The sequence below is a fragment of the Ascaphus truei genome, chromosome 2 (assembly GCF_040206685.1).
Source record: "Ascaphus truei isolate aAscTru1 chromosome 2, aAscTru1.hap1, whole genome shotgun sequence".
Lineage (NCBI taxonomy): Eukaryota > Metazoa > Chordata > Amphibia > Anura > Ascaphidae > Ascaphus > Ascaphus truei.
The window spans coordinates 197888883-197916237 of record NC_134484.1 but is presented as its reverse complement, the minus strand read 5'-3'; the positions used below and the strand labels follow the sequence as shown (position 1 = coordinate 197916237).

At 45.5% G+C, this 27355-nt stretch overlaps 1 protein-coding gene across 7 annotated transcripts in view; it reads right to left on the bottom strand.

Moving 5' to 3' along the window:
- The window catches only part of FARS2 (phenylalanyl-tRNA synthetase 2, mitochondrial), a 507148-nt gene that overhangs the window by 133241 nt on the left and 346552 nt on the right, over positions 1–27355 (bottom strand). For all 7 annotated transcript variants that reach the window (XR_012799135.1, XM_075585788.1, XM_075585794.1 and 4 more), the window contains one exon: positions 16785–16936. Coding sequence is in view for 6 of the 7 variants with exons in the window: in XM_075585788.1 (XP_075441903.1) it covers positions 16785–16936 (152 nt within the window). In the remaining variant the exon portion in view is untranslated. The remainder of the gene's footprint in view (positions 1–16784; positions 16937–27355) is intronic.

Below are 27355 nucleotides of genomic sequence, written 5' to 3'. Positions count from 1 at the left end.
TGACATCCAAATCTATTTCTCCTTCCCACCATTCTGATCCACATTTTCCACCCATATCTCTGCTTGCCTTTCTACCATTTCCACCTGGTTGTCCTGACACTTCTTACAAATTATTCAAGCTAAGACTGAATTTGTCTACTTTCCTGCATCCTCCCAACTTCCATCTCCACCATCTTTCCACCACTCACCATCTCCCCCTCTGCTACTGTAGCAACCTTGGAGTCAACGTTGAGCCTTCCCTCATCGCCGAACACATCACCTCCACCACTACCACCTGTCGCTACCACCTATACAACATAAGAAAAATTAGTTCACTCATTGCTCTCTCCTCAGCCAAACTGTTCATCCACTCCCTCATCTTTACCCATCTCGAAGTACTGTAACTTCCTTCTTCTCAGTCTCCCCCTCTATGCCTCCATACCCCTCCAACAAATCCAAAATGATCCAGCCCGTACACTTTTCAATCTCCCCTGCTCTGCCCATGTCACCCCTCTCCCCTCCCAACTTCACTGGCTACCCATCCAATAGCGTTCTCTCTTCAAATTCCTCACCCTGGTCTACAAATCTCTCCATGGTCTTGCCCCCCTTACCTTTCAGCACTCATCTCTCGCTAAACGCCTTCTCATCCTCTTCGCTCCTTGATTTCCACAACCCTCACTCCCCTCCTCCCCCAGACCCCTGTGCCTCCTCTCAATTCCGATCATTTGTTGTACTCGTCCCCATCCACTGGAACAACCTCCCCCACCCCAATCATTCTGCCCTCCTTAACTATTTTCAGAAGCCAATTCAAAACTCATCTCTTTTCCATCACATTCCATGAATTCCCATTAACCACCTATCCCGCCCCCTTCCTCACCCCACCCTTCTCAACGCCCATGATCTCCCCTACTTTCACCCCTTCCTAAACTTTCCTAAAGTCTCTCCAAAACCCTACAAAGTTACACACCTCACCGATCCAATTGCCTCCACTGTCAGACCCATCTCCATGCCACCAATATGACTAAATCCAGAGACCTGATCAAAACTCCTGCCCACAAATAGTTGAACAGGGAAGGGGGAGGAGGGATGCTTCACTCTAACTATGAATGTAGTATAAAACTTTCTAAAATTGAATAGAGGTGCCACCTAAAGGATACAAAATTACAAATTAGCTAGGGAATAGGTAGAGAAAGTACTGGAATCCTTTTTGTTGGTGCACACTCTAAAAAGTAAGGAAGGTGACCATATAGGCCAAAAACCTTCAAATTAGAAGAAAACCTTATTGGTGGTCTACTGAGGCAGATAATGTCTTGAGATAAAACCTAAGGCTGGTTCTATACTGCCGGGGCGTGCTACGTCGTGCGCGCGCATGGCAGTTATAGATGGCTGAGGTCAGCCAGCCCTTCTATACAAGGGCCGCGAGCGCGCGCACAGCAGGGAACGGGGAGCCGACAGATAGCAGCGAAAACGGTGGGACGGATGATTTCGCGCCGCTACTGGCACTCAAATGTATGTATGTGTGTGTATGTGTGGATGTGTGTTTTTATGGATGTCTGTGTGTCTGTATGTGTCAATGAGTGCACAAATAAAACATTTTTTATTTATTCACACACACACACGTATACATACACACACAGTACCTGTTGCTCCTGGCAGCACTGAGATTTTATACAAACAAAAAGCATGCGGCACGTGCACGCGCACGGCCGCAACCAGTATAGAACGGCCCTAACCAGTAGCAAGATTAAGCTAATAAGGGCTACTACCAAATAGTGAGACCTGATAATGAAATGGTAGCAGGCACTTGGAATTATAGGTGCTGTTAATAACTAGCTTTAAAAACAATTTTAATGACCCCTAGGGTAAAACTATTAATGTGAATTAAAGAATGAAAACAGCTGCAATGGGCAGACGTGGTTAAAACAATGTGAGGGCATACTGTATGAGGGTATAAACGGACAATGGTGTACATTTAAGCAATCTGAATTAATTTATTGTAACAACCTAGTAGGTGTAATTAAAAATGATTTCTAATAGTAACCATGATGGTGTACATGAGTGATCAACAGCAAAAAAAAATAAAAGGTTATATTCAGCCCACACTGCCTGTATAATTGATTCCAGCAGTGTTTGATTGTGCCAGTGGCTTAATAGGAGGCAGAGTCTGCCCAGTGTGATGAATGGCAAAAAAGTAGCTTGGTTAACACTCAACTTTAAGATACTTGCATCATTGTGAAAGTGGTATTGTCAATCAGGAAAATCCTGTTTTAAACTATCAGAGAGTGTAATATCCTATGCAAGTATCCACTGATATCAGTGGTGAGATGGTTATCCAAAAATTGCCCAGGAAGCTAATAGGCAAAAGAGTAACTTGGTCAGAACCAGTGGCATAGATATGAGCGAGCACTCGGGCAAACATTTTTTCAGGGCCCCATTAAAAATTAACATATTCTGTACATTAAAAATGAAATATACCGCACACATATAAATATAGATTAAATATAAATTATACATTACTCATGTACTCACCATTTTGTTGTTGTAAATTCTTTATTTTCGATTTTATAACAATTGAGATACTTAATACATACAGTATGTAGCACTGTTCCCCCTCTCCCCCCCAGTGGGAGATACACAGCCTTTGCTACCTGTGTGGTGTGATACCTGTTAGGACCAGGAGAGCTGAGTTGGATCTGCAATGTAATGGAGATCAGGACAGGCTTAGGTTATCTCTGTTATTCGTCTTCTGGTGTTAGCGCCTCCAGCTGTATTGGGTTCCAGGGTGTCCAGAAGTCAGCCCCCACTATTGCATACTTCTCCCTCCTGCCCAATGACTGATACTTAGACAGGAGTGATAACAAGGGTCGTTATTGTATGGCAGGCATCCACTGCAGATCTCCTTACAACAATGCAGAGTCTCAGAGGTCCCAGACCTCTGGATGGTGATGGCCCCTAGTCTTACAGGGCCTCTGTGGCTGAATCTGGTGTTCCCTCAGTCCAAAGACTGAGGGTGAGCATGCTCATCCCTCCATGGGAGAGACTCATAGCTCTCTGCTTCCTCTCTCCTCCAGAGCAGGAACAGGACTGATTCTAAATGCTGTAACCCCCTAATTAGGATATAAGGGGCGGCCTCATGGTCTATACCTATCCCAAATAGGCTTACACAGGCCATGAGTCACCACTTTACTCCTGTCCATCATAGAGGAACAGGGTAGGGGTGACAAGCCCACAGATTAACCCCTTACAGCCTGCAGCTAGCAGGACTTACATAACAGGTCTGGGGAAAGATAGGAAGAAAAGACATACCCTGTTACACATACAAAAATGATAAATACGGTATACAGTATCATCCCTCACAGCTGTAAATATCATACTATCAAAACAAAATATGGAGCAATGTTAAAGCTTCAGATTGGTTCCTTCCATACAGTACAATAAAGAATATGATATAATATACCATAAAATCTAAACTAATATAAAATCTATCAAATACAATAAACTGAAACTAATATTAATAACATTAGACAGTCACAGTACAGAAAAAGAATGAATAAGATAAAACTGACTGCTATTTGTTTCTCCCTACCTCAATCCTCTCTCATGTCTCCTCTTCATCCCCATCATCAGCTCTCCCCATCATCATCACATCTCCCTCTGTCCCCCTCATCATCATCATATCTCCCCCAGGCCCCCTCATCAGATATCCCCCCCCCCCCATGCCTACCTGGTTAATGGACTAGGAGACAGGCGGGGGGAGGTGGTATGCAGCGGCGGCAGGCCCCAGGTATGAAAGAATTAGTCAGTAGTAGAAGGTTTGCTTGGGGCAGAGCAGGACGTCAAGCAGTAAGAAGCACATTCTAGCAGCAAACACCGAAAGTTCCGGGTCAGACTGCTAGAGAGCGCACCTCCCCTGTCATCCTCCTCTGCCTCAAGTGATACTTCTACTACCGGCTAATTCTTTAATACCTGGGAGCCGCAGCATACCATCTCCCCCCGCCTGTCCCTATGGGGGGACCGGAGTGAGAGCGGGCTCTGGTGGGGGGAGCGGGAGAGCGGGCCCCTCAAGAGCACGGGCCCCTGGGCTTTGCCCGGGCTATAGCTACGCCCCTGGTCAGAACCCCTCCTCATCATAATATTGGAATAGTCAAAACCACATCAATGTTTCTGGTACAGCCTGATTAGTCACTTGATAAAATATGCCACTCAACCAATGCAGAAATAAATACACCCTCATTGAAGTACAGTGAGCCTGATAACATTCAATCTGTTCCTAGAACAAGATCGCTACATCGGGTGTTTCCCAAGGAGTTCAGGGAGAGAATGCTGCCTGAGATCTCCTGCACTCAGACCTCTCACAAATGCAACCATCAGTAATATTAGCAATTGTGACGGTAGGGGTAGCTGGCCTTCCAAATAAAGGTCCAAACCCAGCTGGCTGCCCCTAGGAATCGTGGGTAATGGGCCAAGAGGGTTAGCTTTGGGCTCAGTATGATAATACACAGTGTATCCATGTTCCCATATACGGTCCCCTGCAGGGTTATGGGCTTGGGATACCATGTGTGGTTATGATTCCCCATAGAAAATAGCTGCAGGAAAGGGACTTTGGGAGCGGGAGGTGAAGGGTGGATGTTGGGGAACACATATAGTTAGTTCAATATGCATTTGGGCAGCACTCCACTGCCCCAGAATGTATTACCAGTATTTGTTGTAATTTTCCCTTTCCAGGCATGCATTTATTAACTAGAGAGGTGTACCTAAAGAGAGGTACACTAAAGAATCCCAAATAGTTGCACACTGCAGACCTATTATGTAATATTGTGGTCAGAAACAGCTGAAAATTTAAATTAAAAGCATTTTATTATATTTTGATTAAAATAGATATACATCCAAAGTATGGCATATATCTAGAAACAAAGTCACTCTATATAATGTTCCATGTAAGCAAGTCCTGCTTATAGTAATGAGGACACAAGATAAATGGTGGATTGGTAACCTATTAAGATACCATGTAGGTTCTCAAATCTAAGTGAGATGTCCCTGTTCGTACCAAGTGATCTAATAAGTGTATGAGGTGCTAAATAGTACCTCTACATATAATGATAAAGTAACGTGACAGTGCCTAGAGACTAAAGCAAAAGTGCTCTCAGTGTGTTCAAACAAAAGTTGTACATGCATTGAAAGTACAGTGTATCAGATTGCGCATGCCTTACAAATCATATGGAAAAACACCACTATTAGTTTTTTAAGTATTTGAGGTGCTGAATAATACTTCCACAAATAAGTATAGAGTGGTGGTGGTACTTAGCAGCTTAGAGCAAGGTGCTCTCGGTGTGTTGAGCATATATTGTGCACATATACAGGGTACAATTTACCGAACTGCGCATGCGCCACAGTCCGTGTGAAGAATGCTACGGTAGTGCCAGATTGCATATGCCTTAAAGATCACATGGAAAAACACCACTATTAATTTAATAAGTATTTGAGGTGCCGAAAAATACCTCCATGGATAGGTATAGGGTGGTGGTAATCTTAGCGACTTAGAGCAAAGTGCTCTCAGTGTGTTGAACATATATATTGTGCATATATACAGGGTACAGTGTACCGGACTGCGCATGCGCCACAGTCCGTATGAAGAATGCTACGGTAGCAGTCTCCAGATAGAAGGTAAGTGTAGAGAAGATTAGGGACTTTCTCAAAAATATTAGTAACTGATTATAAAATAGCAGTAATAATGGCTAGTGTGTAGTAGAAGCCTAATGCGAAGTTTGTTAGGACCAGTCCGCTCATGTGCATAACATTTATTGCGCAGTGCCCAATATCGATTCCTATAATGAGTAACATGCTAAGTATATATACGCCAAATGCGTCAGGACTTGAAGTGAAAGGATGTCGCATATATAGTAATTTCTTAAACCCTATATTAGGGCATTGTTGAAAGCAGGGCACTTTATATCAAAGTAATGTCCCATATACAGGGTCTGCCCAGGCTATAAAAATATATATTACGTACCAGTATTCATAGTTATTTTTATTTTCATAGACTGATATGTACTGCACCGACACACTTTATTCGAGCAAATACCCAGTATGTACCTGGCAGATACCTGGAATGCGCCGCTCCTCACCTCTGACAAGCCCCGTTGCATTTGCCTTCCCAGCCTGGGTTCATGCCTGGCTGACGGGCGGCTGATCTGTTAAATGATAATGATTAGGATTTAATAGGCTGCAATGCTTCGCGTGTCTACCAGATGGCATAAATTCATGAATTGTAATGCAGTATATATATATATACTGTACAGTATTGCAGCCAGCGGGAATAAAATGCTTCAATCCCTGCCTGGAAAAGACCTCAATGCACTCGGGCAGAAAACAGTCACAAACCTCAATACACCCGGGTATACCCGAATTCGTGGGACTAGCCGAGCTCGAATAAAGTGTGTCGCCAGTGTAGTTTTTAATGGCATAGTGAACGCTTTCCAAATATAGTGATCATGTCTGTTAAGACGCGATTACATATGCGCATTCTGGTAGAATATATTTATGAGGTAAACTTTAACAAACACAGTTCTGTCGGCAAAGACCCGACGTACGTTTCGTTGCTCTATGCAACTTCTTCCGGGGTATATATCAGGCATGCATTTAACCTGGAATTTTGGGTGCATGAGTTTTAAGGGAGATTTTGCAGGGAAAATTTTGTCAGAATGTGCATACAGGGTCGGGGACCAAAGTTACATGTTCCCCGGTAAATGTATCTGACAATCAGGCATGATTTGTGGATACATATGTGCACATTGGCCCCATTAATATCTTCCCTTAATCGTGACTCACCACTAGGGTACTCTGTTTCAGCACAGCCCGGGAAGGAAAGTGAGCCATGGTGAATTGTGTTCTAGTATACTTAGAAAATGGGGTCCCTGGTTTAGGGGGTACCCCAGGTACCGGTATGGCTCCCCGCAAAAAGTGTAGGCTTTGTGGGTACCCGTCTTTACATAAGGACGGGGTGGGCTATGGAAGTCCCATGTAACGTATTGCAAAAACATGACCTGTTTAGGGGCTTTTGGGGTTCCCTGTGTCGTAGAGACATGAGATTTTGGGAATGTAAGTTTTAGGTGGGATATTTGTGCAAAAATGTATTCTTTTATTTGCAGAAGTTTGGGGGGCCCTGTTACTGGTAGTCCCCTGATTCTCCCCGACGTGTGGGCACTATTTGTGGGTACGCAGGGTGAATTACACTGGGGCTGCACAGTGTCCCTCAGACTCCTGGTTTTCAAGCCCAGGTATCCCAAACTAATTTCCCACTCATATATAAGGTTCCCCAAGGTTTATACTTTATTAAAGTATGGTTTATAGTGTGTTATACTGTATGTATAAACATCTATGCAGTCAGCCTGAGCATTTACAAAGGAGACAGGATGTCTGCATAGACATTTGAGCTCAAAAGAAAACCAGAATGTCCAGAGGTGTCGGGCCATTTGGTTTAGCAGGGAGGAGCAGAGGAACAGGCCCAGAATCCATATTTGTTCTTTGAAACACTGTGGAGCCTGGCCAGTAGGTGGCCATGAGTGGGTTGGGGGAAGGTGCGGCTTGGCACACCCCATCCTCTGACATCATCAGCCAGATGAGCCCCGCTCTGATTGGCTGGTGGGAAAAGTTCCCACGCTGTGAGTGGTGGGAAATTCCAGTCCATGTTAAACATAGGACACAGAAGTCTATGAAAGGGGCTACCCGAATCAGAGCTCTCTCTCTCTCTCTCTCTGTCTTCAGACTCACTTGTTGGGAGTGGAGTGGGTGAGTGAAGAGGGTGGTTGCCACCGGGGGAGGGTGATTAAGTCTCTCAGGGGGGTAGTGGGCAGGTTAACCCCTTCATTACCTTAGCGGTAATGAAGCTCTACTTTTAAATGTTTAATACATACAGTAGAATTGAAGCAGGGGGTTTCCGGAGCTGATCCACATTACTTTCAGGTTCGAGGACCCCTGATTCCCGATATACAGGCCTCAGTATGGGGTGCCGGTATCTCCTGCAAGTTTAAATGTCACAGTCACGTGGGCCGTGACGTGGGGCATTTAAAATTGTAGGAGATGCCGGCACCCGATACGAAGGCCTGTACTTCGGGAAGGTGGGGTTCTCCGTACCTAAAAGTAAGGCGGTTCAGTGCCGGAAACCCCCCTGCTGTAATCGTATATACTCAAAATAATAATAAAGCTCTGCGCAACTCTTTCAGATTGGCAGCGGACCAGTACAATTAACGTAGCAGGAGTTCCATTCAGAAGCAGGGACTCCCGCTGTATTAATCCTTATGGGAAATTCCTCCTGCGCTGGGCTGTGATTGTGCTTGGTCGCAATCACAGCCGCACTTGGGCTGTGGTCCACCTTCTACAAGTGACACACAGGGGGAACTTGTATCACGCTACATCTGTATTGCCAACAGTAGAAACCCCCACTTGAAAATATTTGGGGGAAAAAAGAGGAAAAAGAAAATATAAAAGAGCAGATTAGTGTTTTAAGCAGAAAGAGCAAAACACAAGTTTTAGCTGCTTAAAACTGTACTAACCTGTTTATGCTGACAACATATTCCGTTATATTACTCTTTTTTTTTTTTTTTTTTTAAACAACACTTCAAGCAACTTCAGCAGCAAAAGAATAAATCTACTAAAAAGTGAATACAATTACCAGGCAGTGGAATAAAGATATAGTTTCTGGGAATCATCTTGTAGCAATTGTCAATACTGTGCTATCAAAACAGAACCAAGGGAAAACATATCCAGTAATAACCTATTATTTCCTCATCTTCGTGGTTTCTGTTAGGGACATTTCCTTATCGATGGGTGTTCAAATAACACAAAGTACCGTCATTTTAATACTTAGTTTTATGCCGAGATCCTGTTTTCACTAAGATAAACTATTACTAAAAATGTAGGAGCATTTCCAAAATGCTAGTTTAGAATGTAATGAACTTGAGGCTCACATAATATTGCATGATATAAAATATGCAATCTTCCCTGAAAGACCGTAGTAGGGCAACAAAATGCCTAACCCTATTGCAGTGGGGGTACAAGAATAGGAACATTTTCAGTCCCCATGAAGTAGACACATTCACTAGTAATGGACCTTGGTTCTGATGTATCACACATTCAAAACATTTAGAGCACTGGAGGGCAATCTGCGGCCCCAAACATCTAGTCACCCCAGCACCCAGCTCTTCCTCTTTTCCCAGTGCAGGGGGGACGGCGATACTGTTGGCATGGGAAGTAGCTTCTCCCCACTCCCACAGCTGCCTAATGACAGTGCACTAATAAATACTGAGCAGCTCGTCTAATGTAAAACAGTGCATTGTTGGATACGATCATGCTCCTCTTCTTGCACAAAGAAGCTGACCAGAGCGGGGAGAAGCTCTTACCCATGGCTGCAACGTTCCTTCTGCCTGTGTCCCCTGGTATGATGGTCCTAGACATGAAGGGTCCACGAATAACCCCAGATGGTCCCCAGAGGCCCCTTGATGAAGTTGTACAGATACAACGAAATGCATAAGGTGGTTCGTTTCCCCAGTGAAGGCTTTTGCATTAGCAGCTCAGACCCAAAGCAACCCGATATACTATCCAGAGACCATCTGGGAGTAATCGGAGGACCCTTGGTGTCTGGGACCATCTGACCGGGGGACTGAGTGTGCGGTACACCGGCACCACTTCCGGTATCCAGTCTGGAGTAACAACGCATGCAGTTGAAGAGCTACAGATCGTGGAGCCTATACAGCTGGGACGGAGACAAACCATTGAGTAGTATACTCAAATGCTTGTTGATATCTGACGTTTGAGAGTGCAACCATTGCTGTTTTTAACTTCATATTAAACGTTCTAAGCTTTATTACACTAGGAGAGTGTGCCACACGTATATATATATATATATATATATATATATACCAGGGGTCTCTGGCTAGTGCAGATGCCACAAGCACCTGCACACTCACACCCTACCCCTTCGGTGTCCAGCTTCCAACTCCCCAACTCACTCTCTCACTAACTGACTACTTGACCAACTGCCTAACTCCTAACTGTCAGCGCAAGCTCTCCTTACCACAAATGCAACAGCCCTATTGGCTGCTTATGTTCCACCTGACTGCAGCCCTTTGGGGCTGCTGGGGGTTGTAGTCCCCAATGGATCTATGGATCTATTCCCCTAATGGCCGCCGCTCCTAAGGTCCTAAAGCCAGGTCTCCTAATAGGCTCTCCTTCAGCCCCTTCGCTTTCCTCCGGTTCCCCTTACCTCATGTGGAGTTGGGTGGGGAGGTTGCAGCGGCACGTAGGTGCCAAGAGTTGCAGCAGCCATTACAGAGCGAGCACCTTAGGAGCGGTGGCCATTAGGGGAATAGATCCATAGATCCATTGGGGACTACAACCCCCAGCAGCCCCAAAGGGCTGCAGTCAGGTGGAACACAAGCAGCCAATAGGGCTGCTGCATTTGTGGTAAGGGGAGCGTCCGCTGACAGTAAGGAGTTAGGCAGTTGGTCAAGTAGTCAGTTAGTGAGAGAGTGAGTTGGGGAGTTGGAAGCTGGACACCGAAGGGGTAGGGTGTGAGTGTGCAGGTGTTTGTGGCATCTGCACTAGCCAGAGACCCCTGATAGGACCCAGCTAGGCTCAACTCCCCTCAGTTTGTGGCTGCTACAGAGACAGGAAAAAAAGGATTAGTATTGTAAAAGGCGCCAACATGAAAGGATATAATCACCACCAGGAGGAGACCGATGAGGATTCCAGGTGATAAAGATGTGCTTAAAAAAAGAGTAAAAAAACACAGAACATAGTGTAATACTGTTAAAACAAACAACATATACTATTACTAATTATATATCAGCTGAGATCAAGGGTGAATTGAAAATAACAACATTTAATAAAATAATTAAAACACTGGACATACAAAACATATACAAATGAAAATTACAATGGGTAACAATTAAGGACAATTAATATGGGACCATGTACAGCTGCACTGGGTGGATTGCCCACGCACCGGACGAAAGATATATACAAGCAGTGGATATATCTGAGAGTATCCCCTCTCTCTTTCCAGCTACCACTGCTACCGCATCAGCATCAGGGCCAGGGAGATGGTTGCAGCACGCCAGACTGTGTGTGCCTCTCTGGATCCTCGTCTCCCCGCAGCTTGGCAGGTTCAGCACAGTGGATTTGTGCAGCTTCCACCGCTGCTGCGCCGATGTTTTGGGCCAAAAGGAAAAGCTACACACGCTAGACAGCGTGGGACTCCCTCCGCACTGGCGCTCTCTCCTCGCGGTAGTTGGTACTCTCCAAGCAGCAGATTCGAGCGGATCCGATGATTGTCAACAGCAGATTCGTCACGGAACTTGCAGGCAATTGCAATGCACTGGTTCAGGTCCCCACAAATTAACCCTACGCGTTTCGAGAGCGAGCTGCTCTCTTCCTCAGGGGTTCAGAATCCCACTGAATGCAGGACAAAACCATGCCAGGACCCAAGATGCAAAACCTGCGCAATGCTCTACACAGCGGACACAATACAAATACCACACAGGAATCGGGAATACAAAATCAGAGGAAGGTTCACCTGTTCTTCCAGCAATGTCGTGTACCTCATCATGTGCATGAAATGCCCAGGGGGCTGCTACTACATAGGTGAGACAGGGCAGGGGCTAAACAAGAGAATGAACCTGCATCGCCACAGCATCACACGCGGTACAAGAGACAGTCCTGTTGGCGAACATTTCTCTGACTCTGGCCATAAGATGAACGATCTGAGGGTTGCCATACTCAAAGGTAATCTTAAAACCCCGAAAGAGAGACGGTTGCATGAATACAAATTTATGCAACTGTTCGGGACACTTAGCAGTGGCCTAAACAGAGATCGAAATTTTATGAGTCATTACTGACACTAGTGAACTCTCGTCCCATGAGCGCTAAAGGCCATGTCTGTACAGTACATACTGTGCTATATGTATGCACACACAGCTGTCTCTCACACATACTAATACTCCTTGTTCTTCCATCCCTACACACCAATAGGGACCACTTAGTATCCACACACACTTTTAGTTGTGCTACAAACTCTCACATTTCCACACCCACCCACACCATTTATATCCACTCCACTCCACACACACCTTGTTTAAAGCACTGTATATACTGTGGGCTCTCCATTCATTTTTATTCACACTGATACACATACACACTCTTTCTTCACTTGCTTTCAGTAACCTTTTGACACCTCTAGTCATAAAACACATCCACACCGGGGGGAAGGAACAGCACAGATAACATTCCAAGAGACACTGTTTTTAAGTATACCTTTTGCTTCATTCATTGTAACATCGCCGGAAGAAGAGATCAGTGTATCTCGAAAGCTCGCACAAATAAAAGCATTTCGTTAGCCACAGAACGGTATCATCTATTTATTTTTTGATTATTGAAGCTCGGCTAACACGGTACTGATACCTCTACATGAAAATATGGAAGATAACACATTGTACCGCACTCAAATGAAGCTAAAGGATTTACTGAAAAAACAGGCACAACTAGACAGCGATATCATCTTCCTCAGCAAATACAAGAAGGAGCATCTGATCCCAAAAGGACTCGTCCTCAAAAACCCACTTGCCACCACATACAACACAAAATTCTCCCAACAACTGTGCACCAGGAACTCAGAAAGATTAAGGAACCATCTGATCAGCATCTGTTACAGCAACAGGAGAAAGACAAAAGAGATGATAGACTGCATTCTGGAGACAGGAGAAATACACATAGACACATGGAGAGGACTCCAAACATTCCATGAAAAACTCCTGAAGGGTCTTATTAGCCATAAGGAAAAGAAACTGCACAGACTGAGGCTAAGAATGAGATACTCTGCAGCAGCCAGCACAACAACTAATAATACAAACATTGACAGTCACCAAGAACAGGACTGCACTGTTAACCTCTCAGATTACACACCTAATCAAGCAGAGTCCTCAGTATTATCAAAGGGTCTCACATTCTGCCCTACCAAGCCTATGGACAAGATTGAGCTGTGCAGTGACCTGGAAGAATTCTTCAGAAGGCTGCGTCTTAAGGAGTTCTTCCACAACAGACACAACCAAGATTATGCCAACACTGCAGAAGGAGAGCCGCTGCACATGAGCAGGGAGAAGCAAAAATCAAACTGGATCCCACAAACTGGGCGCAACCCCACATTGGACCGGTACATTGAAAGCTTCAGACACAGCGCCAAAACCACCATCCTGGACAAAGTAAGGAAACAAACATATAATCTGACACTGATGGAGAGGAGAGCCATAGAATCGCTAAAGGCCAACCACAACATAACAATCAAACCTGCAGACAAGGGAGGAGCAGTGGTCATAATGAACACCACAGACTACCTGCGGGAAGCACACAGGCAACTCTCTGATTCAAAGTATTACACCCAACTGCAGGAGGGTCCAACTAAAAAATACATGCGAGAACTCAACAGGATCATTAAAACACTCCCGATCCGCACAAGAGAACAAATTCTGGACCTGATACCAGCTAACCCAAAACCTGGCACATTCTACATGCTCCCTAAAATTCACAAAAAGGGCAACCCTGGGCGCCCTATTATCTCTGGATCTGGCACACTTACCGAGAATATTTCTGGCTGGGTGGAGAGCATTCTAAAACCACTTGTCAGGAACACACCCAGCTATATCCAGGATACCACCGACCTGCTAAACAAACTGAATGCAATTGGCCCCCTCCCAACAGGACAACTACTAGCAACCATGGATGTAGAGTCACTTTATACCAACATCCCCCACGAGGATGGGATTTCAGCCTGCAGATACTTTCTGGGACCGCAGGAGCCACTCACAGAGACAGTGACAAAATGCATCGAATTTATTCTGACCCATAACTACTTCACATTTGGAAATGACACATACCTTCAGACAACCGGGACCGCTATGGGTACTCGGATGGCGCCACAGTATGCCAATCTGTTCTGCGCAAAACTGGAAAGTGACTTTCTGTCCACCTGTCACTTGAAACCCCTTACATACCTTCGCTACATCGATGACATCCTTCTGATTTGGACCTCTGGCGAACAGGACCTCCTACAGTTCTATGACAACTTCAATACTTTCCACCCGACCATCAACCTCAAACTCACCCATTCCCCGGATGAAGTACACTTCCTAGACACCACCATTACTATAAAGAACAACCAACTACAGACCTCTGTATACCGCAAACCTACAGACAGAGCCAGCTATTTGAGGGACAACAGCTTCCACCCGACACACACCAAACATGCGACCATCTACAGTCAAGCCATACGATACAACCGGATATGCTCCGACACAGCAGACAGAGACCAGCGGATTAAAGCCTTGAGATCAGACTTTATAAACCGTGGATATAACCACAGAATTGTAGACCAGCCAATTCACAAAGCCACCAGAATACCAAGAAGTGATCTCCTTGAATACAAACAGAAGGAGACAAGCGACAGGGTACCTTTGGTGGTCACATATAACCCACACCTAGGAGCCCTACGCAAGATCGCCTGGAAACTACAACCCATCCTCCAGGAAGATACAAGACTGCAATAGGTCTTCCCTGAAGCACCCTTATTATCATACAGACAACCCCATAATCTCAAGAATATTATGGTGAGGAGTAAAGTATTCAGCAGTACAACTGAATGCGGGACAAAACCATGCCAGGACCCAAGATGCAAAACCTGCGCAATGCTCTACACAGCGGACACAATACAAATACCACACAGGAATCGGGAATACAAAATCAGAGGAAGGTTCACCTGTTCTTCCAGCAATGTCGTGTACCTCATCATGTGCATGAAATGCCCAGGGGGCTGCTACTACATAGGTGAGACAGGGCAGGGGCTAAACAAGAGAATGAACCTGCATCGCCACAGCATCACACGCGGTACAAGAGACAGTCCTGTTGGCGAACATTTCTCTGACTCTGGCCATAAGATGAACGATCTGAGGGTTGCCATACTCAAAGGTAATCTTAAAACCCCGAAAGAGAGACGGTTGCATGAATACAAATTTATGCAACTGTTCGGGACACTTAGCAGTGGCCTAAACAGAGATCGAAATTTTATGAGTCATTACTGACACTAGTGAACTCTCGTCCCATGAGCGCTAAAGGCCATGTCTGTACATACTGTGCTATATGTATGCACACAAAGCTGTCTCTCACACATACTAATGCTCCTTGTTTTTCCATCCCTACACACCAATAGGGACCACTTAGTATCCACACACACTTTTAGTTGTGCTACAAACTCTCACATTTCCACACCCACCCACACCATTTATATCCACTCCACTCCACACACACCTTGTTTAAAGCACTGTATATACTGTGGGCTCTCCATTCATTTTTATTCACACTGATACACATACACACTCTTTCTTCACTTGCTTTCAGTAACCTTTTGACACCTCTAGTCATAAAACACATCCACACCGGGGGGAAGGAACAGCACAGATAACATTCCAAGAGACACTGTTTTTAAGTATACCTTTTGCTTATTCATTGTAACATCGCCGGAAGAAGAGATCAGTGTATCTCGAAAGCTCGCACAAATAAAAGCATTTCGTTAGCCACAGAACGGTATCATCTATTTATTTTTTGATTATTGAAGCTCGGCTAACACGGTACTGATACCTCTACATGTATATATATATATATATATATATATATATATATATATATATATATAGGCACTGTACTGTGTATTTGTGTCTTTGGATGTAGCACTGGGCTCTGGCTGTGTTTCATGTTCTGTCTCTGGTTGTAAACATTTGCTAAATAAACCTGTTTTTATTAAACTCTTGTGTTTCGTCTGGTGATCCAAATGAACCTTGCAGTTTAATCAACCCCTGATCGTGACAAAATGTAACAAACATTTGGTATGCAACCTTTTTAGGATTACATGCAGAGTATATGACCAGTTTAGATCTAACAAGACAACCGACACAAACAGTTAAAAAAATTATTGAGAGACACTATAAAATGTTAGATAGAATTAAAACATAAAAACCAAGTAATTTCTACCTCAAACCTAGGTTTTGGGGCACAATAATTACCCACATTAGAAACATGATAGTAATCAACAGCTGATGCGTACCTAGTGACGCGCCCCAGTGACGTCAGCACCCTCCAGACTGGCAATTTTGAAACAGGCAAATCCTCACAGATAGGAGCTAAGTGAGCACAGTATAGCAACACAATGTCACAATGTATTAATCCAACGCATTTCATGGCTGCATGGCCCTGATGAAGTGTCTACACTGCAACGAAATGTATTGCATTGTGTGCTGCTACGGTCCTCACTGAGCTCCTATCTGTGAGGCTTTGAAATTTTCCTGTCTGGAGGATGCTGACATCACTGAGTGCATGTCACTAGGTATGCGTCAGCTGTTGGAGATTCCCCCTGCCTGAGCGGACGGCTCTGTTACTGCAGCACCGAGCAGCTGAGATAGACACAAACTTCCACCAAAGAGGACCTATCTTAAGATCGAGGTCTGGACAGCTGCCACGGATAATTTTAGGGCTGATCGGCACCCTAGCTTTCCTCTACACTTTTCGGGGAGGACATTTCCCACGACCCCCTGTGTATCTGTTGATTGGGAGTATGATGTCACGAGTCGCAATCTGGATTGGTGGTTTTTATACCAACTGCTTTTAATTATTATCTTTGTGTACGTGCATATCTTACCTTTTATATCCAATACATATATATGACTTACTACACCATGAGAGGTTTTTCCAAAATGATAAGAACTTACTTTGGTTGTGTAAATTTGTCTACCAGGGCCACTCTTTCAACTAGGTCCCCTCCAATGTTACGAACCAGATCATAAAAGTCGTTCTCCGAATAATCCTCACTGGGCAGCCAGAATGAAATGTCATTGGTCAAAGAAGGATACTTGCTAAGTGGCTGAAAATAAAGAAAACACAAAGTTGTTACTGTGCAGCTCTATCAACATTTGAAGCACCTAAGACATGAAGCTCAAACATATCAGTTATTTATCACAAATAACATATTCAATTTTTTAAAATCACATCTTTCAATGTAATAGTTACATTTTTGTTTGCTATTGTGAGTTATAAAAACTGCCCATTTTAAACACTGTGGGTTATGTATCAAATATGTTTCACAGTTGGGGACTGACACACAACACCCATTCTGTGCTGTAAAAAGCAACAACAGAATATAAAGCATGCAAATTATTGCATTGTTAATTGAATTTTGAAATGTGTGCAGAAATCAAACTAAACACCTTCTGATTGAAGGCCACTGCCACTCTAATTATTTCCCCTGGCAAAAGCAACCAAGTTACATAGTTATATAGTAGATGAGGTTGAAAAAAGACATTCAGTACGTTCATCAAGTTCAACCTATGCCAAATTTAGACAACAGATACTTTATCCTATATTTGTACTTCAGTAAATTGATCTAGAAGAAGGCAAACAAAAAACCCCAATGAAATATCATCTAATGATATCTCATAAGGGGAAAAATAAATTCCTTCCTGAATTCAAGAATTGGCAATCAGATGATTCCCTGGATCAACATCCTTCCCCGGTTTACTTATTTGGTATATCCCTGTATACCTTTCCTTTCTAAGAAAAAATCCAACTTTTTTTTTTTAAAGATATCTATTGTATCTTCTATCACAGTCTCCATGGGTAATGAATTCCACATTTTAACTGTCCTTACTGTAAAGAACCCTTTCCTTTGTTGCTGGTGAAATCTCCTTACCTCCAACCTTAAGGGATGGCCCCGAGTCCTTTGTACTGCCCGTGGGATGAATAGTTCTTTTGAAAGCTCCTTGTATTGTTCCTGAATATATTTGTATATAGTTATCATATCCCTTCTTGGGCCCGGGCCATGGTGCCTTCGCCCGCGCAGAGGCTGTGGGAAAGCAGGTGCTTTCCCTGGGCAAGGTCGACGGGACGTGCCGGGCCGTGGGGGGCGTGCCTATGGCGTCACGGAGATGCTTCGCCCTCATTGGGCTCACCGCTCACGTGACCGGCCTGTCGCGCCAAGAAATCAGTTTCAACTGATTTCTTGTGCAACGCGCGCCAGCTCCCGCACACACGCACGCCGCATCGACGCGAACACAGCCTTAAGGCAGTCTGTTCGCTCAGCATGGTCTGCGGTACCATGGCCCCAGCCTTAGAGTCCTATTTTCTAATGTAAGCAAATCAAATTTAGGTAGGCTCTCCTCAGAAGTCAGATTTTCCATCCCCTTTATTAATTAAGTGGCTCTTCTCTGCACTCTCTAGTTCCATAATGTCTTTTCTATGGAGTGGTGATAAGTGTATGACTGAATAAGATACAAGTATCAATCAAGCTCACAAAATTGGAAGCGAGAAAGCCACAGTGTGGCAAATGATAGAAAGGTTTGGTAAACAAGCTGGTATAATGTATCTAAAGTTTCAGCTAGAGAAAAAGCCTCAGTTAAAGCTGAAATGAGACATATACTGCAGCAGCTGATATTTAGCCTTAGATTCAACTATTGTATACATATCTCTATGACAAAAACACATACAACGCAACACTACTACAAATGTGCCTTAACATGGTAAATAATCATGAACTTATACCCTGAATATGCAGGGTACATCTGAGTGATCAGATGCTGCGTGGTGATCACAGTGGCAATTGAGTAGTTCAATGCAGATGAGTGTAAGCGCAAGACTACAGGAGTACGTAACCCTAGGCCAGGGGTCTCCAAACTCAGCCCTCAAGAGCCGCACACAGGCCGGCTTTTATGGATATCCCTGTTTCAGCACAGGTGGCTCAATCAGTTCCTCGGTGCTTGACTGGGCCACTGATTGAGCCACCTGTGCTGAAACAGGGATATCCATAATAAAAGCCGGCCTGTGTGCGGCTCTTGAGGACAGGTTTGGAGACCCCTGCCCTAGAGCAATCAGTAAGCATAGGTATTAAACACCCAAATGTCAGAGACCAAATGATGTAGGTTGGTCTCAGCTACAATCAAATAAATGTATAGAGAAGGGAAGTAAACCATCGCTATACAACTTGTACAGAATATCAGCTGCTCTATATATATATATATATATACTAGCTGAGAGACCCGGCATTGCCCGGGATGTAAATGCGTAATAGGTAGTATTATTTATAAATCGTGGAACAATAGGTGACTGTTTGTTGTAAAGGTTGGATAATAATATTGAAAAGAAAGATGGAAGAAAATGTAATACGATGTTGTATAAAAATGGTTTATTGTAACCACACCACAGTACAATGTATATTTTGGTGGCATAAGTGATGTAAAAATCTGAATCGTGTGTCCTGCTAGGGTGTGAGGCGGCGGGTGGCGCGTGGGTTGTGAGTGCTGTCTGTGAGTGGGGGTCCTGCAAGGGTGTGAGGCGGCGGCTGGCGCGTGGGTTGTGAGTGCTGTCTGTGAGTGGGGGTCCTGCTAGGGTGTGAGGCGGTGGGTCAGTGATGTCGGTGCGTAGGGGCGGGAGGCAGCAGGTGTGTGTGGCGGCAGGTATGTGTCGAGTGTGGCGGGTGTCTGTTGAGTGCGTGCAGCGGCTGTGAGGCGGTGGGTGAAAGGCAGAGGTGGCCGGAGTAAGGGCGGGTGAAAGGCAGAGGCGGGGGTGGGGAGGCGGTAAGGCGGGCATGAAGGCGAAGGGCGGCGGGAAGGGGAGGAGGGGGTGGAGGAGGGGGGCAAGGGGTGGAGGAGGGGGGCAAGGGGTGGAGGAGGGGGAAGGGTTAGAGGAGGGGGGGAAGGGTTAGAGGAGGGGGGAAGGGTTAGAGGAGGGGGGGAAGGGTTAGAGGAGGGGGGGAGGGTTAGAGGAGGGGGGGGAAGGGTTAGAGGAGGGGGGAGGGTTAGAGGAGGGGGGGAAGGGTTAGAGGAGGGGGGGAAGGGTTAGAGGAGGGGGGGAAGGGTTAGAGGAGGGGGTGGAAGTGTGGGAGGGGGTGGGAGGGGAAAGGGGAAAAAGAGGTGGAGGGGGGGGGAAGAGGAGCGGAGGGGGGTGGAAAGGGGAGCGGAGGGGAAAGGGGAGCGGAGGGGGGGAAGGGGAGCGGAGGGGGGGAAGGGGAGAGGGGGGGGGAAGGGGAGAAGTGGTGGGAAGGGGGAGGAGGTGGTGGAAAGGGGGAGAAGGGGGGAGGTGGTGGGAAGGGGGGAGGTGGTGGGAAGGAGGAGGAGGGGGAAGGTGGTGGAAAGGGAGAGAAGGGGGATGTGGTGGGAAGGGGGAGGAGGGGGAAGGTGGTGGGAAGGGGGAGGAGGGGGGAGGTGGTGGGAAGGGGGGAGGTGGTGGGAAGGGGGGGAGGTGGTGGGAAGGGGGGGGAGGTGGTGGGAAGGGGGGGAGGTGGTGGGAAGGGGGGGAGGTGGTGGGAAGGGGGGGAGGTGGTGGAAAGGGGGGGAGGTGGTGGGAAGGGGGGGGAGGGGTGAGGTGGTGGGAAGGGGGAGGAGGTGGGAAGGGGGAGGCGGAGGGAAGGCGGGGGGGGGAAGGCGGGGGGTGGGAGGCGGAGGGAAGGCGGGGGGTGGGAGGCGGTGGGAAGGCGGGGGGTGGGAGGAGGTGGGAAGGCGGGGGGTGGGAGGCGGTGGGATGGCAGGCGGTGGGATGGCGGGGGGTGGGAGGCGGTGGGAAGGGGGGTGGGAGGCGGTGGGAAGGGGGGGAGGGAGGCGGTGGGAAGGGGGGGGAGGAGGCGGGGGGAAGGGGGGAGGCGGGGGGAAGGGGGGAGGCGGTGGGAAGGGGGGGGGCGGTGGGAAGGGGGGGGAGGCGGTGGGAAGGGGGGGGGGAGGCGGTGGGAAGGGGGGGGAAGGCGGTGGGAAGGGGGGGGAGGCGGTGGGAAGGGGGGGGGGAGGCGGTGGGAAGGCGGTGGGAAGGGGGGGTGGAGGGGAGGTGAAGGTGGGGGGGTGGAGGTGAAGGGGGGGTGAAGGGGGGGAGTGAAAGGGGGGGGGGGTGGAAGGGAGGTGAAGGGGGGGTGGAAGGGAGGTGAAGGGGGGGGGTGGAGGTGAAGGGGGGGGGGTGGAGGGGAGGTGAAGGGGGGGGGTGGAGGGGAGGTGAAGGGGGGGGGGGTGGAGGGGAGGTGAAGGGGGGGTGGAGGGGGGGAGGTAAATGGGGAGGTGAAGGGGGGTGGAAGGGAGAAGTGGAGTGAGGGGAGGTGAAAGGGGGTGAGGGGAGGTGATGGGGGGTGAGGGGAGGTGAAGGCCGCTCACTCACCCGTCCGGCAGGTCCCACGTGGATCTGAGGCGGGAGGCAGCGTGTTGTGGCCGCTCTCCCGCTGTGTCCCGGGCGCTCGCTCGCTCCCCCGCTGACTGTAGCGGCGCCGGGGGGGGGGGGGGGTATCGGGGAGACACTGACACTGGAGGGGAGGGGGGGGGGGTGGAGGGGAGGTGAAGGGGGGGTGGAGGGGAGGTGAAGGCCGCTCACTCACCCATCCGGCAGGTCCCACATGGATCTGAGGCGGGAGGCAGCGTGTTGTGGCCGCTCCCCCGCTGTGTCCCGGGCGCCGCCATCTTGGGCACTCGGCGCCGCGAGGCAGCCTGCCTGGCCACTGGCTGTTCCCCCGCCGGGGAGGGGTGAGTTGTAGCGCCGGGGAGGGGGGGGCATGTATATGTGTGGGGGGGGGAGAGGTGGGAGATATAGAGGGGGGGTCTCGCACGGCCGCTGACACTGGGTGGGGGGGGGGGCGCTGAAGGGGTAATAATAGTGTGTGTGTGTCCCGCTGACTGTAGCGGCGCCGGGGGAGGGGGGGGTCGGGGTGAAAGCGCGGGAGACACGGGGAGAGGAGGAGGTGCGCGCGGGTGCTGCTAACACTGTGAGCCCCGCTAATGTATGTAACAGTGTGTGTGTGTGTGTGTGTGTGTCTGTCACTGTGTGTGTGTCTGTCACTGTGTGTGTGTCCCTGTGTGTGTGTGTGTGTCTGTCACTGTGTGTGTGTGTGTCTGTGTGTGTGTGTGTCCCTGTGTGTGTCCCTGTGTGTGTGTGTGTATGTGTGTGTGTCCCTGTGTGTGTCCGTGTGCGTGTGCGTGTGTGTGTGTCCCCCCCTGTGTGTGTGTGTCCCTGTGTTCCCTGTGTGTGTGTGTGTCCCTGTGTGTCCTTTGGCCCGTCACTCCGCCTCAGGCCAATGAGAGGTGTGCGGGGGCGGGCGGGCCAAGGGACCAATGAGATTTCCCCTAGGGACACTGGACATCCAGGCAGGCAGGCAAACATACAGTGCTTTCACTAATATAGTATAAGATATATATATATATATATATATATATATATATATATAGCCCGACGTACGTTTCCCGTGATCCTGTCATGCTTCATCAGGGGGAGGAGTCTCTAAAAAGCTCTCATCACATCTTTATCTACCCCTGACTCCAAATATTGGCAATCAGATTATTTCCTGGATCAACATTTTTCTCATGTTTACTTACTTGGTACAGGCATACCCCGGTTTAAGGACACTCACTTTAAGTACACTCGCGAGTAAGTACATATCTTTCAATAGGCAAACGGCAGTTCACGCATGCGCCTGTCAGCATGTTCTGAACAGCAATACCGGCTCCCTGCCTGTACCGAAGCTGTGCGCAAGCGGGGAGACTATAGAGCCTGTTACACATGTGTTATTTACATCAGTTATGCACGTATATGATGATTGCAGTACAGTATATGCATCGATAAGTGGGAAAAAGGGAGTGCTTCACTTTAAGTACATTTTCACTTTACATACATGCTCTGGTCCCATTGCGTATGTTAATGCGGGGTATGCCTGTATATCCCTGTATATCTTTCCTTTATAAAAAGATGTCTAACCTTTTTTTTTTTTTTTTTTAAGATATCTATTGTATCTGCCATTACAGTCTCCATGAGTAATCAATTCCACATTTTAACTGCCCTTACTGTAAAGAACTCTTTAATTTGTTGCTGGTGAAATCTCCTTTCTTCTAACCTTAATGGATGACCCTGTGTCATTTGTACTGTCCTTGGGATGAATAGTTCTTTTGAAAGCTCATTGTATTGTCCCTGAATATATTTGTATATAGTTATTATATCCCCTCTTAGATTCTTATTTTCTAATGTAAGCAAATCAAATTTAGGTAGCCTCTCCTCAGAAGTCACATTACCCATCCCCTTTATTAATTAAGTGGCTCTTCTCTGCACTCTCTCTAGTTACACAATGTATTTTCTATAGAGTGGTACCCAAAATTGTACTCCATATTCAAGGTGTGGTCTTACTAATGCTTTATAAAGGGGTATCATTATGTTTACTTCCCTTCCATCCATTGCCCGTTTAATGCAAGATAAGATCCTGTTTGCCTTTGCAGCTACTGCATGACTTTGGGCACTATTGCTAAGCCTTGTATTTACATACACTTCTAAATCCTTCCCCGTCAAGGATTCTCTTCTTTATTTATTCCCTTTTAATTTGGCAATTGCCTGTTTATTCTTGCTTCCCAAATGCATAACCTTACATGTATCTGTATTAAACCTCATCTTCCATTTACATGCCCAAGTTTCCAGTCTCTCCAAGACTTTCTGGTGAGAAATTACATCCTGCTCTGATTCTACTACCTCACTCAATTTAGTGTCATCAGCAAAGATGGAGACTTTGCTCTATGCAAACCTCAAGGTCATTAATAAACAAGTTAAAAAGCAGGGGTCCCAGCACCGATCCTTTTTTCATTATCCACTTTTGCTAATTTGATTGCCCTTTTACAACTTTTGATACATTTCTTATAATTCTGATGATGTCCCCATCCCCTCAGACTTTAAATGCATGCCTCTTCTTTTCCATTCCCTCTCCTACCTGTTTATTTAGCCAGATTGGTGTAGACTTAGTTTCTTTTATATTTATTACCCAAGTAACAAGTGTATTTTCTAACAATGTTTTAAAGACTGCTCATTTATCTTCGACATTTTTCCCCGCAAAAACATCATCCCAATGTATTCCTTGTAGATTAGTCCTCGGTTGATTAAAATTTGCTTTTCTAAAGTTTAAAGTCTTTGTTGAACGCAAGTAATATGGATTTTGATCATTTATTTCAAATGATACCGTCTTATGATCACGGTTACCCAAATGTTCCTGGGCTTGAATATTTGTTATTAATTCTACCATGTTTGATATTACCAAATCCAGTACTGCCCCTCTCCTGATTGGTTCCTCAATAATTTGGGTCATGTAATTGTCTTTCAGCACCCCCCAAAACCTGTTTCTTTTAGTTGTAATGCTTATCTCATTACCCCAGTCTATGTCTGAATAATTAAAATCAACCATAATGCAAACATGATCTAGTTTTGATGCCTTCTCCATTTGCAAAAGTATTTTTGCTTCCTCTATCTCACAGATATTTGGTTGTTTATCGTATAACCCTACAAACATTTTCTTTGTGCTTTTGCCTCCACTGCTAATTTCTATCCACAAGGTCTCTACATTTTCATAATTTCCTTCATAAACATCATCCCTTATAATAGGTTTTAGATCCGGTTTAACATATAACTCCACCTCCTCTTCTATTTGCTCGATCCTTCCGAAAAAGGGAAGAACCCTCTAAATGAAATGCCCAGTAATTAATTTCATCCCACCATATTTCAGTAATGCCTGTGATATCATACTGCTTGCTTGTAGCTACAAATTCAACCTCCTCCATTTTATCTGTCTGGCTTTTTGCATTAGCCAACATACATGTAAGTTTTTTTCAGTCTACTATTATCTTATCTGCTCCTGCCTTTCTACACCGATTATGTTTAATTTTTAGAAGTTTTATAGTATTATCTATACTTAATATGGGTGTCTCCCTGCTTGCCACACTCCCACTTGCCCCCATTTTACCTCTATGACCCCTTGCAATTTCCCCGTCCTTGTCTATTCTATTTAGTTCGCTATCTGTTTCTTGTCCCTCCCCCTCCATCCTTAGTTTAAAATCTCCTCCACAAAAAAAGTTAAATGTTTGCAGTCATGTACCATGTAATATGCGTAGTAATTAACAGGACAGGGCTGTACAAAGATCCACCTTTAACTTAAATTGAATGGGCATAGACAATTAGGCACCTAACAGGGAAAGGTTTAAGTGTAGGAACCAAGAAGTTGTCCTTTACTACTTTCAATGAGTTTGATGCTCATACAGAATCTACCAAAATAATGTGTCATCGTTTTTCATCTCTGAAATACACACATACATATATAATGCTTGCTACTTAGAGTACTTTTGAAACCCTTCAATGAATATCTAAAAAGGTATATACACTCTTCATTTTATATTAATGGAATCCTCTGTGAATCAGTTGTGAAATCAAAGGAATTTCACAGCTTGTTATATGAATAAACCTGTCAAATGAATTCATTTTCTGCAAAAGAAATGCAAAACAATGTGTGGGAACTACCAGAGCTCATGGATGAATGACATATATTTCTCCTCTGTCAAGTTGCCGTGCTGAATAAAAAGCTACCAATCATACAGTTGTTTCCAAACAGGAAGCAATTATGGGAATACCAGAAAAAAATTTTTTTTTAATAATTGCTATTATATGCTGTTATATGCTATTTGCAGTCAGAAAGCGTGAAAAAAAAAACACTGGCACAATAAAAAGAAAAAGTACTGCAGTGGTATAACCTTTCTTCAAGGAAATAAATATTTTTGACCCATTTATCACCTCACTGTACAAATGATCTACATAGCTTTAATCTGAACTCCTGTTTATGCTTGTTTTTTTTAAATACCAAGATTTTTCAATCAAGCATAAGAGGTGAGTAGAGCTGTAACGAGAGATCAGAGTTGAAATATATGGTGGTAAAAGGAGTGTTTAGCTTTAAAGGAAAGGAAAATCATTTTGTAGTCTATACAAAGATTAATAGGAAGCCAAAAGAGACATTTCAGGAGGTCAGCAGCAGATTTGAGTCTAGAAGAGCAAGAGATGATTCTAGCAGCTTTAGAATCAGTTATAAGGGACAGCAGTGTGAAGCAGAGAGGCCACATACAACAAATGATTCAGTAATCAATACGGGAGAGAACAAGGGCGTTGCATTAGTGTTTTAGTAATCAAGGTGCAGAGGAAGGGGCGTATCTTTGCAGTGTTGTGAAGGAAGAAACAGCAAGATTTAGTAACAGCGTTCATACTGTAGAAAGGAAGAAAGAGAGCGAGAAGTTGAATGTAACCCCAAGGTAATGTACTTAGTGGTCTGCATGGATAGTAATGTAATGGGGAAGGGAACGATGAAACCTGGCTTGGGTTGGGGGGGAGAGTACGAGTAGCTCAGTCTTAGACTTATTGAGCTTGAGACAATGAAGGGTCATCTGGGCAGAAGAGCATGCTAATCGGAAATCTGTCATTTGTGACTGGACTGTAGGTGAAGATAAATATAGTGTCATCAACATAGAGATTATCGCACAATCCAAACGAGTTAATGAGGTCACCCAGCGAGGCCGTATATAGAGAAGAATAGGGCACCTAAAAGAGAGCCTTGTGTAGTACACCAACAGAGAGATCCCTGGAAGTAGAGACGTTCGCATACAATTTACAATGGCAAGCGTATTCCCTAAACCCTGGCATAAACTTTTAGAGGGCTGTGATCCACGGAAGGTATTGAGACAGACTCCTAGAATGGGCAGTAGGAGATCAAGGAACTTGAAAGACATACTGGTTCATAGCCATTTTCAAAATACAAATTCTCCATGGTATAGAAATTGGCTATGGGAATTTTTAGATGTGGTAGGTGACTAGACTGTACGTGTAGATAAATATAGTGTCATCAACATAGAGATTATAGCAGAATCCAAAGGCGTTAATGAGGTCACCCATAAGAGTATAGAGAGGAGTAGAGCACCTAAAACAGAGCCTTGTATAGTACACCAACAGAGACATCCATGGAGGCAGAGGAATTGGCAAAAAAGGTCACTAGAGAAGTGGTTAGAGAGATGGGTGTAAAACCAGAAGACTAGAGGACAGTGTCACAGATGCTAAAAGATGTTACGAATAGTAATTTCATCAACTTTTTATGTGGGACTTTCTTACAATCTCAGAACTTGCCGAAAATAGCATTGTCTTCTTGAATCTAAAGATCAGTAAGGATTCACAAGGACTACTAAACTTGACAGTACACACCAAAAAGATGGCCACCAAAACCTACTTCAGAACCGACAACCACCACCCCCATCACTCGGAGGAATTCCTACAGGACAATGCCTTGGGATCTCGAGGAACAACTCTGATTTTCAGGAATTTAAAAGACAGGCAGACATAACAGTAATGAGAGGTAACTTCCTACAGAGAAGATATAGCCACATCATTAGAAATGTTTATCAAAATGCAGCCAGTACACAATGGAATTTTGTCTTGCAAGACAAAGTAAGAGACAATAAGGAGACAGAAATCATTAGAGTTGTAA